Genomic DNA, 12,713 nt, shown 5'->3' on the forward strand with positions numbered 1-12,713 from the left:
GGTTAAGGTCAACATTTAGGGGACTGTTCTAGAAATTGTGCCTTTGACATATTCCTGTCCCAGTTTCAGTCTCCTGTGGTTGCACATTATATGGTAAAGTGGTAGGAACGGCTCCTTAGGACATGACTATTCCCTGCCCCACTTTAACTGTTCATCCAGTTATCCCACAGTGGTCCACACAGTGATCATATTGTCCCATGATAGGCATCTAACCTGCCCATTGGAAGGGATGTGAGCAGGAGAAGAGGGCTGAGCACCATTTACTTCAAAAGAGTTGACCACAGGCCACTGCTTTCAAAGCCTGAATGTCAGTTGTTGGGAAAGCGCTACTCTTTGAGTGCTGAGTACCAAGGCAGGCAATTTGAGTTATTGCCTCTAACTTAAAACAAGCTTATCTCAGAAAATACACTGTTGTTATCATGGCATGAATCCCAAGAAAGGAAGTGGATTAAGGTGACCTTTATAAAACTCCTTCAAGTGCTAAGTTTAATTGGACAATGGCAGGATACCTACATAAGCAGTCTTCCTGTGTGCGCTCTGTAGAGCACTGCAAAGTCTCCCGAGGCCCCGCAAGCTCCAGGACTTGAAATTGTCACGTGGGCAGAGACCGCGCTTTCTCACTTACTCCCCAGGTCCTCTCCCCTCTCTCTGACTCCATCCTGGCTGAGAAGACAGTGATTGTCCTGGATGACCGCATCACCATCGTGGAGCTGGGTGTGCAGCTGGTGGCTGGCTTGTCCCTCTCCCTGCAGCCTCACAGGGTGGACTGAAGGGTCATCGTCTCCACAGTGGCTGCCCAGGATGTCCTCCAGGCCCCACAGCAGGTGAGAGCCTGGAGGCCTGTGCCCTGGTCCATGGTCAGCTCCTCTCCAGGTCGTTTTGTCCTACACAGAGGGTCAGCAGGGTCTCGCAGCCCCTTGCTGTTCTTGGAGCTGCTCCCTACATCTCCCCCAGCACATTGGATCTTGGAAAGCATGTAGAGACGGAGGCTCATTTCCTCTGCCATTTGTTCTCCAGCAGGATAACCTGTGATAGGCACAGTCTGCTATTGGACTGTGAGCTGAGGGCCATGTTTTTTTTAACTTGGCCAAACCAAATGGGTAATTTTTGATAAGTGCATCTTGCTAAGTTGCTGAGACTGGCCCTGAACTCATGATCCTCCTGCCTCAACCTCCTGTTTGGCTAGTATTACAGATGTGCATCACTGTGCCTGGCTGTTGCAAATCATTTATAAAGATAACTGAGGCACTGGGCCGTTCAAGTAGTCCAACTTCATAATCCATAGTTTACCAAGAAATTTCCCAGAGTGTGTTTTGCTTCATCAGCATTGGCTTCCTAATAAAGAAGGTTCAAAGCAATATTATCTTTAGCAGTAGCCTGATTAGTTGCACCTAAAATTGATTCAGATAAATTGCCTGATCTTTCAAAGTGTTTATAGAAAGGTCAAAGTCAAATTATTTGATATGGCATGCAATAAATTAATTTACACTTTAGTGCATTCATGAAAGCTTATTATTTATTTCTCATACCAGTGGAGCTCCTGCAGATTATTGATACCAGTTCAAGGCATGACAAGAACTGGTAAAGATTATAAAATGGAAGATTTTTTTCTACATATACTTAAAAGTGTTTATGTAGGAAATCTTGCTTATGTTGTAAATTTGAAGGGAGCTGATCATGCTTTGATTTTGTTTCCCTCAGGAAGCCATAGTCAGTTCTTGGATTTTGTTCAGTGATGGCTCCGTGACACCTTTAGACATTTATGATCCCAAGGATTTTTCCATAACTGTCTCATCATTGGATGAAATGGTGGTGTCTGTCCAGCCAAACTTGCAGTCCCAGTGGCCGATTGTGGTTGTAGAGGGCGAAGGACAAGGGCCCCTGATCAAGTTGGAGATGATGATCAGCAAGCCTTGCCAGAAGACCAAGAGGAAGAGTATTCTTGCTGTGGGTAAAGGAAGCGTCAAGGTCAGGTTTGCACCAGGCATCAAGGAGGAGCACAGAGGAGGCAGCAATGACATTGAGGGCATGAACCGGGAATACAAAGATCACCTGAGCAACTCCATACAGCAGGAAGGGAGCCAGGAGCGAGCAGTCCACGAGTGGCTCCAGTGTGGGGGCCCTGCTGGCCCAGAGGACAGGACCAACAGGAGCACAACCCTGCCGCTGCCTGGGGAAGGGAAGGACAAGAAGTTGCTCAAGAGTGGTTTTGCAGATGCCTTCACCAGCTTCCCCACCCAGGGGAAGTTTCCAGAATCCAGTAACCCTAGTGACCTTACAGAGGCCTCCAGCAGCTTGACGGACTTGGAGATCGGCATGTACACCCTGCTCTGCATCTTCTGCCTGGCCATCCTGGTCTTCCTGATCAACTGTGTGGCATTTGCCTGGAAGTACAGACACAAAAGGCTTGCGGTGAGCGAGCAGGGCAACATCCCCCACTCCCACGACTGGGTCTGGCTTGGGAACGAGGTGGAGCTTTTGGAGAACCCAGTGGACATCACGCTCCCCTCAGAGGAGTGCACGACCATGATAGACAGGGGGCTGCAGTTCGAGGAGAGGAACTTCCTGCTGAACGGAGGTTCCCAGAAGCCCTTCCACAGTCAGCTGCTCATACCTTCTGACTCTGTCTATGAGAAAGGGATGAAAAACGAACCTGTAAACTCTTCTGGCCCGAAGAGGAAGAGGGTCAAATTTACTTCCTATACCACCATCCTCCCCAAGGATGGGGGCCCGTACACCAACTCCATCCTGTTTGACAGTGATGACAGCATCAAGTGGGTCTGCCAGGACATGGGGCTGGGGGACTCACAGGAATTCAGAGACTATATGGAAAGACTGCAGGACCAGATGTAAACTCCTTTCTTATGTTGTATTCACCTTTATGCCTTCTGTTTTCTGAAAGGTGGAGCAGTGAGTCTGATCAGCAATAGGGTGATTTCACAAAGCTGAGTTCGTGGAGGTCTGGAGGGAGCCCTTTCTAAGCATGTTTCAGAGGCCTGGAGAGTTACATCAGCTGGGTTTTAAGCTGGGAAATGCCTCTAAAACAGCTACATGTAGGGACTGGAGGAATTCTGTGACAACAAACAGTTTTGCCTACAGCCTGGTACCAGCTCAGTGCAGGTAGAGTAAACCCGACCCCACAGACATTGTTAGTCATCTCATGGCGAATGGCTGTGTGTAGTGAGGAGAGAGTTGGATGGTGATTTTCCTGTTCCTAGACCTTTTAAAGCACAGTGGGCAGGTACAGCCTGTGGCCTGGGTTTGGACACATGAGAGGTGACTGAATGTAGCTATCCTTATTTGTTAGGAGCGCTGCTCAGTATTTTTATATACATTTCCACCTGCACCTGTTCCTTTGACATCTGGAATTTTTTTTGAAACATGAAGAGAAGAAATTTTAGTCTTTGAGATCTGTGTGATTTACAAATGAGTTTTATTCCCTGGGAATTGCCGCGTCACGTCATTTCCTGGGTCTCCATACAGGATGTCAGGTTTTTCAAGTATGGAGCACATCTTTCTTTAGTGACAGCATCTAAGAAGCTTATTCTCACTTTCTTTTTCATACCTTTTGCTGTTGAACTTTCTTGGGTATGACTGGGACAGGGGTTTTGCTTAAAATGTTGATATCCAGTGAGGGAGGGTCATCTCTTTACATTTTTCTATGTGAAGTTTAAAACAACTTGAAGAAAAGTTGTGAACACACACATTTATTTTTGTCCTCTGTTTGCTAAGAATCCTGGGGAGCTCCTGGAGTACACTGCTGAGGGCAGAAAGCCCTTAGGGAGCAGTGATTATGCAGGTTCTTTGTAGTCAACACAATGTACCATCCAAACTGAATCTAAAGGTAGAATCCATCTACATCTGCGCTGAAGGGAAATTGTCCAGGAAATAGCTTCCAATTAAACTTTCCATTTTACCAGAAAAAAAGAAAATTAAATGATGTTTCAAGTTAGCAATACATATAAATCATCCATACAATAACTATCTTCACAGGTGTACGTTTGTGGGAAAAGCAATGGGTTCCTCCCAGAATTCACAAAAATAAATGACTGTTCCAGAGCCCAGGAAGCAGCTATTATGAACAAAATATAGCTATTGAAAAATCAAAGTGCTAAGAGGAAAAAAGTGATTCTTGTATAATTTTTAAATAAAAATATTTAGAATCATCATGAGTCATCATCTCAAAGCAAGAATTTCAGATTAGCAAAATGTGATATTTTTATTTATTAAGATGCTATAGGTGGAAAAGCAGACACTGGAATAATCTGTCTCATTATGAGTTAACTGAGCCATTTGCATCCCTAAGAAATGGAATTTGAAAGGCCCAAAGTAGGAGGCACATGCAGCAAGTCACCCTTACTCCCAGTGGATGACAACTGAGCTATTCAAAAGAGAATTGTTTTCATTCAATTGCTCTCTTATTTTAGATTCTCATGGATGGAAACTTGACAACTCAGCCTCTTCTAGCCATGAAGCAGCAGCCAGAAATTTCTCCTATCCTATATCTCTTGAATGCCACAAACAGGGCTGAAATTGCAGGTGGTATAGTGGTGACCTCAGAGGCTGGTATTGAATTGGTTTTATAAGTATTTAAAATGGCACTTAGGAGCTGAAGCCAGGGACTGCAGAGAGCTTCAACTTAACTGGAGAATGAAGTAGAATACCTAGGCCTTAACTGCAAAAGGAGTTTGCAGGACAGCTGGCGCCTTTTAGGAAGAGCTCCCTGGTTAGCCAGTGGCCTTTCAGAAGGCTTAGTGGGAAGGTAGCACAGAACAACTGTGAGGACAGAAGAGAGTTCATGCCTGGGATGGATGCACAGCCAAGCTATCCAGGAAGTCTGGCTCCTTCTAGGAGATGTTTTCAGTTCCATCTTCTTTTGGAGCTTCAATATCAAAGAAATAATGGAGGTCCTTTCTGAAAGTGAAGAGTGTGAATTGAAGGGGAGGAGTTTACTCAGCAGACTGCCTCCCAACCACTGGCACATCAAGACTTTGGTGGGGGCATAGTTTGGGAGGAATTGCCATTGTCGTGGGGAGCATCACTAAGGAACATACAAATCGGAGCCTTTCCTGAGGTGGGAACATGGGGCAGGGACAGAGAGCAAAAAGGGAGTATTGGGTTGTGCCAGATCAGCCTAAATGGAGCTGGATGCTGACCATGATCCTGAAGAAGCTTCTGGTGGACAACACAGACTCACCCAGCATGAATCAGCGCCCATATAGTCACCTGTGCTCCTTCACATTAGAGTTCATTTAGTTCAACATGGAGGAAGTCAAATGGAAGATCATGGGAAAAGGTCCCTTTTACCATATAATATCTACTCACAAACACATATACATATGTACACAGGTGTGTGCTTGAAGCTGAAGAGTCAAATGTAGACCATTTAGTGGGACTCGAGTGACAGTTGTTTTCAGATGTGGCATGGACATCTTTCATTGAAGTATTTTATGCTCCTATTTACTGCAGAGTATAAACCATGGGTTAGATCACCTTGTTTTCCAGCTAGTCAGCCACAGCTATTAAGCACTACACCTCAAGATACCTAAACCCAAATGGGAACAACATAAACTATTAAGCCTTGAACTCCAGTTTCCAGTCCCCATGCTTTCTCCTGTCTTCATTCTCTGGGTTTTCATGGTTGAGATATTCAGATCCTGGGGCTCGATGAATAACCTAGCTCCAGGTTGTCAAGGGCTGCCAAGTCCCCTTTTCCCCATAGAGTGGCATGCTCAGACTCCTCCTGAGGGAGGAACCAGCAGGTGTTTGGAGAGGGCTGCAGGCTGTGGACATTGGTCGCAGGCAGGGAGCTTGAGATGTGAGCTGAGGACTGCGTTGCTTGGAGCAGTTGAAGATGTGCAGTCACTGTCTCCAGGTCCCAGTGTTCCTCTTTCAAGTCCAGAGTACAGGGACCAAGAAGCAGCTGCCAGACCAAAAAGCCTGCTTTAAACATAGGTGTGCTGCATTTGAGAGAGCAAGAAGAGGAAGAAAAAGATCCAGCAAACCCCAGAATACTCTGTGTACCAAGAGGAGGAACATCACCTTCCTAGCTGTTGCACACAGTGGCCAGGGTTAATTCCCAGCCTACAATAATCCTCCATATCTACACAGAAAGTTTCGATTTATGCACATGAATGCAGTGAAAACATGGATGGTGTTTCTGTCCCATCACCATATCTGGAGATATGTACTTGCTGATTTTTAAGTTTTAAGAAGTCCACCTTTGTGTAAATCGATCAGCTTTTTAGAAAGGGATCTTTCTAATATTGGCAAATTGAGACCATAGTAAAAGTTTTGTCAGCAAAGATCCATTCAGTCCACTGAGGGTGGCTTCATCTGAATCCTTCATGCCACTGGCACCATTGGGCTTTCTACTCTAATCATCTTAAAAACTATCTTAATTCTCCATTTTGGTCTCTGTAAATGACACCTCAGATGGTTTATAAACTTAGTAACCTTCCTCTCAATTAAAATTACATATGTGTTCTGTGACGTACATCACCTGTATGTAAAGGGACAGGTTGGATGGTGGAAAAGCTATGCTGAAATGTGCATATTAGATATTTTTGTATGTAATATAGACATTACACTGAAACTCTGAGAGGTGTATCAGAATAAACACATTTTAAAATAAAAAGCATGCAAAACTGTAGCATTTAAATGTACAGACCTCCAACTCAAAAATATCTCAACTGATGATGGGAAAAACATTAGGACCTGACATCGTGAAATGCATTGAGTTAGGAATTCTGGCCTGGAAAGGACGTGGCTCATGTTGGCAATGTTGATGAAACTTGCTGGAATATTTTGATTTTACTCTTCATTACTTTTGGATCTTTCCTTTTTTCCTGGAAATATTTCAGAAATAACGTGACTTCACTTTTTCAGCATATTGGTATATTCTAACCACAGGGTAATTCATCGTTTTTAACATGAAAATAAACATTTAAACATTCTTCAATTGTTTCATTATTTTACCTACATGTTCCTTTTCTAATTTCAACTTCTATATGATTGGCTATATTTATAGATACATATATTTTTCTTTTCAGCCATCATCCTTGATGACGTAATAAATGGACACCAAAACGAAATATTCCCTAAAAGTCAAAGATGACTTTGAGATTTAAAAATTTTCCCATTTGTTTTCCTAACAGGCTGGGGAAACTTTCCAGATGTCTTACAAAAAGGACTCATTTCTCATGTCTCTGTTGAGGGTCAGACCACCTTGAAATCAGGGCTAAAGTGCAAGGTGCAGTGGGTGTTTGGTAGTGTGATAATTGGCCACCCTCTTGCTTTCCCTGGTCAGTGACTTGGTTTTGTGGATGCATTTGGGCAGTAGCTTTGCATGGGCTTGAGCCTGGGTGCTGAGGATCCAGATGGAAACTCTAGAGATGCAAATGAGACATAGGACAGCTGGGGCCTCTGCTTCGAAGATGAGATAGCTGGTTCATTTGAGGGACTGGTGGGTGTGTTGGCCAAGTACCTAAGGCTGCAAGTGCATTTCTTGAAACTGCCAGTGTTATCTTTGGCACTTTGGCAAATACTACCCATTGTTCCCATGGTGCAAATGAGTGTCTCCGGCAGTAACTTGGCATGTCGTAAATGTTTCATGCCACACCTGGTCTCTCATCAGACCCTTCAGACCCCTGTAAATGCTGGCTTGTGAAATCTAGGCTGTGAGGTAGCAGGCTTTCTTGCTTATTTATAAAATGTTTGGCTCATTTGGCAGCAAATGAGCCAAAAAACTTTGCTAGGTATACAAACCCACCCCCATCAGGAATATTTTTCAGCACTTGGGTAATTGTTACCCACTAACAGCTTTCAAAGCCTCTTTCTCCTTGAAACATGGGAAGTCTGAGCCACAGAACCCAGATATCTTGTCCTAGATCTCAGTGTGTCTGTTCACAGTTTATATCTCAAAAAGAGAAGGAACAAGAAAGAAGTTTGAAATGAGATATGTAATACAGGGATCACTTTGTATTTAATTTTTTGTGCATATGAGCACAAAATGCAAAAACTGTATTTCAGTTTTTTAAAATATTAAAGTCCTTAATACTTGTTAGTTTCATTATGACTTTATACAATTTGGATAGGTAATTGAGTGTTTTTGTTGTTTGCTTTTAGAAATTTCTAAAAGTATAAAAGTAGAGACATCTAACCTGGGTTACAGTGTTCACAGACTGTTCCATGGTTCAAACAAGTAGGACACCAACACTTTCCAGGTGGAAATTCAAGTTCATTCAGGGACATTATCTTCCCAGTTTAAGGAAGCAATAATGTTGTCAACTCAATGCTGAACAACCTTCATGTTCTTTGAAATGTCTTCAAAATTTCTTTGGCTTTAATTGCTCCTCTTGGTCAGTTGTTCAGATGAAACATTGTCATTGTATGTTAAAGATTGAATCTCCTTAAGATGCTGCAGAAACTGAGAAGACAATGGCTTTTTCATACATCTCCACCGCCCTCTGCAGTGATACATTTAGAGTTGGATGCTGCTTTGGAATTTGGGGTCTGTGTGATGCTGAATTTTTTTATCTGTTTGAAAATATTATGGTCCCTTCTTCATATCTGTAGTACTTGATTCCAGGTCCCCCTGAAGTTACAAAAATCTGAGGATGCTCAAGTTCTTTATGTAAAATAAGGTATAGTAGGATTTGCCTAGAACCTATACAACCCTCCTGTAGAGTTGAAATGATTTCTAGATTACTTATGATTCCTAACACAATGTCAATGCTATGTAAATAGTTGTTATACTGTACTGTTTAGGGAATAATTACCAGGAATAAGTATTCATGTTTAGTACAGATGTATTTTTTTTTTTTTCTGAATGGGTTGATCTGGGTTGAATCAGTGGATGTAGAAGCTGTGGATATGGAGGGCCATTGTACTTCTTCAGGATGGCGGAACTCACTTTTGACTTGGCACTTCTTTTTCACTTCCTTCTACCAAAAGAGCACATGGGATTTTCTACTTTCCATTCTAAGGTTGGAGCTGTTCCCTCTCCTGTAAGAATCTGACTCACTGAATGAAATAGCTTATGTTGTATTCACTTCACTCTAAGATGCTTCCTTAGAGAATGTGTCTTTTCTCCTGATCACTATACACTTATTTCCCGTGTATATTCCTAGATGGTACAAGCATTTCCAATCCATGAACATCGTGGGCTGACAGGAAGCACACCACTCCTGCACTCAGCATCCATATTGCCAATCTCCACTGGACACTTCTGGAAACATGCAGTAAACCTTCCACCATCCCAGTTCTCCTGTGCAGTGAAGTGTTCCACAGCCACCAGTTCAGACACCAGAAGATGCCAGGACTGGCAGATGTCCCTCCTCTTAGCACAGATCCAGTGGCTTCCTTCCTTAGTTGTCCTCCTCTGGAGCCTTACTTTGGACTTACAGCAAGGGTGACAATTCAGAATTCAGAGTGGATTCTGAGAACAAACCCCTTGTCCAGGGCTCCATTACGAGATATTCTAGGCCTTCTCCACATATCGTTGTTGGTTTAAGCAAACATCAAAACTGAAAGGCAGGATCTGAGAGTGGAGAACTAAGGAAAGAAATGCTTGAGCTCAGAGGAAAAGACGTGAGACCCAGTGAGAAGCAGCACACCCACACGCTGAGCACCACACTGCAGGGCCACGCTCGCAGGGGGCAGCCACATGTCTTCTGTGGCCAATCATTTTTACAGTGCTGATAGATGTCTAGAGAGCATGATGTTACCTAGAGATTTAAACCTGTGTCCCCCTTATCAGGCCCAGCCTCAGATGCCTCTTGTACAGGTGGACCCTTGGCTGTAGACCATAGTGAGTGGCCAGACACACTGGACCCAGTCAACTGTACATTCTGGGTGGTTTCCAGGCAGCAAATAGAAGAAATAATTTTTATCTGGCATTTGGAAGAAAAGGGTGTTATCCCTTACTTTTTACTTTTCTGAAATCGGATTCTTAATGCCAGATATTATGAACAGAGCATGCTGGTATCACCCTGTGCTTCTCTGACTCTTGGTTGTGTAATGTATTTATCCATTTCAATGCCCATGGCTTTCAGTACAACCTGTTGTGTATGTTCCACAATGTACCTCACCATACCTGTAAAGGCACTTCCAAATATTTTAAAAAGAAGAAATAAAACATGTTGGATGATTTCTTGTGTTAGTAAGACAATTAATTGGTAGGTTCCAGGAAAGGATCTCTTCAAAAAGACATTCCAAGGAAGATACTGAGAAATCCTCAAGTTGTACATAGAGGTGGCCATAACTACATTGTCATAGTTGTCATTGTCATGGACATCTATTGTCTGAGACCCTCAGAGTTAGAGAAAATAATGACTTATTTAAGTCTGAGAGAAAGATTCCAGGAGAAACAGGCTGCCCTTGAGTTCCAGGGAAAATCTCGAGAACTTGTTGAGTCCAAGTCTTGCTCATCACTGACATTCCCAAGTGGCCCTGAGTGTCTATAGCTAAGACAGGCAAATTCAGTTCTTGGAGAAGGCCAAGAAAAGTCCCTATTTCCATAAAGCTTACAAAGTTGAATTTTAATGAGAGAAAAAAACTTTATTCAAATGTGTCCCTGCCAGACAGGGGCTGTTAGTTCTATGTTTAAAACTGGAGACGCAGGAAAACTCACGCAGGCGCCAATTGCATTTAACTCGGGAACAACTAGAATACTTCTGTACATTGTGCTTCCAGGGCTTCACACATGTAGCCACGGAAGGCACCCTGCTGTACCACACTCCTGCCCTGTATTGACAGTTGGTTCCAATGTCTGTTGCCTGAGCTGGAGTCTGTAGAGAGGACCAACCATGTGAGAATTCATTCAGCTTTAGAAATACCCTCCACGACAGGGTAAGGTTGATGTCAGGCAGCCGTGGCATGAGCATGAGCTCTGCCCATGTTCCCCGGCTCACTGTGATGCTCGCAGGTTCTACAGCACTTGTCAGCAGCAGCGTCATGAGCAGTACTCTACTGTTAGAGAGGAATTTACTGAACACCTGTATCGTCGTGCCAAGGACAGTAACTTCCAGCACCGAGAAGGGATGGCCAGCATACGCATGCTATGGGCCCAGCTCTCCTTCGTAGAGGTGAAAAAACTTAAGAAGTCAACATCTTCAAGAAGTTTGGTGCCACTTTGGAGCAAGGGTAATGTGCAGGTGAGTGTCCCTGAGGTCCTGAACTGCCCATGAGCACTCTGCTTGGCATTGGAGGTCACACGGGTCCCTGCTGCTGACAATGTGGCATCTTTGTCAGGTCTGCTGCATTTAAATATGTAACTGGCCCAGGTGCAGAACACTCATGTGGCTTTATACAATTGATTTTTAAAGCAGTTAAAAATGGAGAAGAGATATGCATTTATACCATGTTTATAAGCACCTGATCACCTTTTCCAATGCCACCTGTCACCTGTCACCATCTGCTTTCATCCTGAAGGACTTTCTTTAGTATTTCTAATAAGGAAAATCTCCAGCAACAAATGCTCTCAGTGTTAGTTTCCTGGGCTGGCTTTATTTAGTTTTCCTTCTTGATATTTTTTCTAGATGTGGCATTTTGGGGTGATAATTTTTCTCATTAGTTTACACGCCATTCCACTCCCTCTTGGCCTCCACAGTTTCTGATGCAATAGAGTGTGACCTTGTTGTTGTTCCCTGGTATATGAGGAGTTATTCTTCTCTTGATACTTTTAACATTATTATTACTATGTCAGAGTGTGGATCTCTTTGCATTTATCCTATCTGAAGTGTTTTGAGCTTATCAGGGGTATAGATGAATGTTTTCTATTAAATTTGGGAAGTTTTCAACTGTTGTTCTCTTAAAACTTTTCCCTTTCCTGCCTATACTCTCTTTGTATATTGGTGTATTTAATGGTTTCATACAAGTCTCAGAGGCTTTCTTTTTCTCTATTCTTTTTTCTTCTGTGTTCCTTGTGTTTTTTTTGGATTATATAATCTCTATCAATATATCTTTTTCACTGAGTATGTCTTCTGACAATTTCAACCTGCGGTTGGGCCTGTTTCATATATATATCTCCATGTAGAATAAGTGATATGAATAGCAGCACAAGGAGGGTTAAATGAAGGGACACTGCTAACAGTTCTGCATTATACATGAAGTGCTCTATATCTGTGCTATTAGGTGATAACTAGTGATCTAGGATAAGACTGAAAATGCAGCAAGGTATATTGAATAAGGTCATAGAAGAGAAAAATTGGAACACCAAATAATACTTGATTAATATGAAGAGTTGTTTGACAGAAGGGGAAAAAAAGAAGAGGTGACAACTAGAAATCAAATGACTGAGGCCCACTCTATCAGCATGTCAGGATTAATAGGAAGAGAGCCATCTGAAGTTCATAAGAGACATACTTTATTTTTAACATTTGTTCTTTTTAGATACACATGGCAATCAAGTGTATTTTGATTATATAACTTATCCTAATTAGGATCTCATTCTTGTGTGTTGTACATGATGTGGAGTTTCACTGGTTGTGTATTCATATATGAACATAGGAAAGTCATGTCTGATTCATTCTACTGTCTTTCCTAATCCCATTCCTGCTCCCTTCCCTTCATTCCCCTTTGTCTAATCTAATGAACTTCTACTTCCCCTGCCCTTATTGTGTTAGCATTTACATTTACATAGCAGAGAGAACATTTGGCCTTTGGCTTTTTTGGATTGGCTTATTTCACTTAGCATGATAATCTCTAGTTCC

At 42.7% G+C, this 12,713-nt stretch overlaps 1 protein-coding gene across 1 annotated transcript in view; it reads left to right on the forward strand.

Moving 5' to 3' along the window:
* LOC124093519 (transmembrane protein 132B-like) overlaps window positions 1-10,150 on the forward strand; it is a 42,739-nt gene extending 32,589 nt beyond the window's left edge. The window contains 2 exon segments of the mRNA XM_058579763.1: window positions 633-824; window positions 1,702-10,150. Of these exon segments, the coding sequence (XP_058435746.1) occupies window positions 633-824; window positions 1,702-2,853 (1,344 nt within the window). The 3' untranslated portion in view covers window positions 2,854-10,150.
* The last annotated feature ends 2,563 nt before the right edge of the window (window positions 10,151-12,713 follow it).

Source organism: Marmota monax, unplaced genomic scaffold, assembly GCF_021218885.2.
Source record: "Marmota monax isolate L192 unplaced genomic scaffold, Marmota_monax_Labrador192_F-V1.1 WCK01_AAM20220418_F8-fsc00575, whole genome shotgun sequence".
NCBI classification, from domain to species: Eukaryota; Metazoa; Chordata; class Mammalia; order Rodentia; family Sciuridae; genus Marmota; species Marmota monax.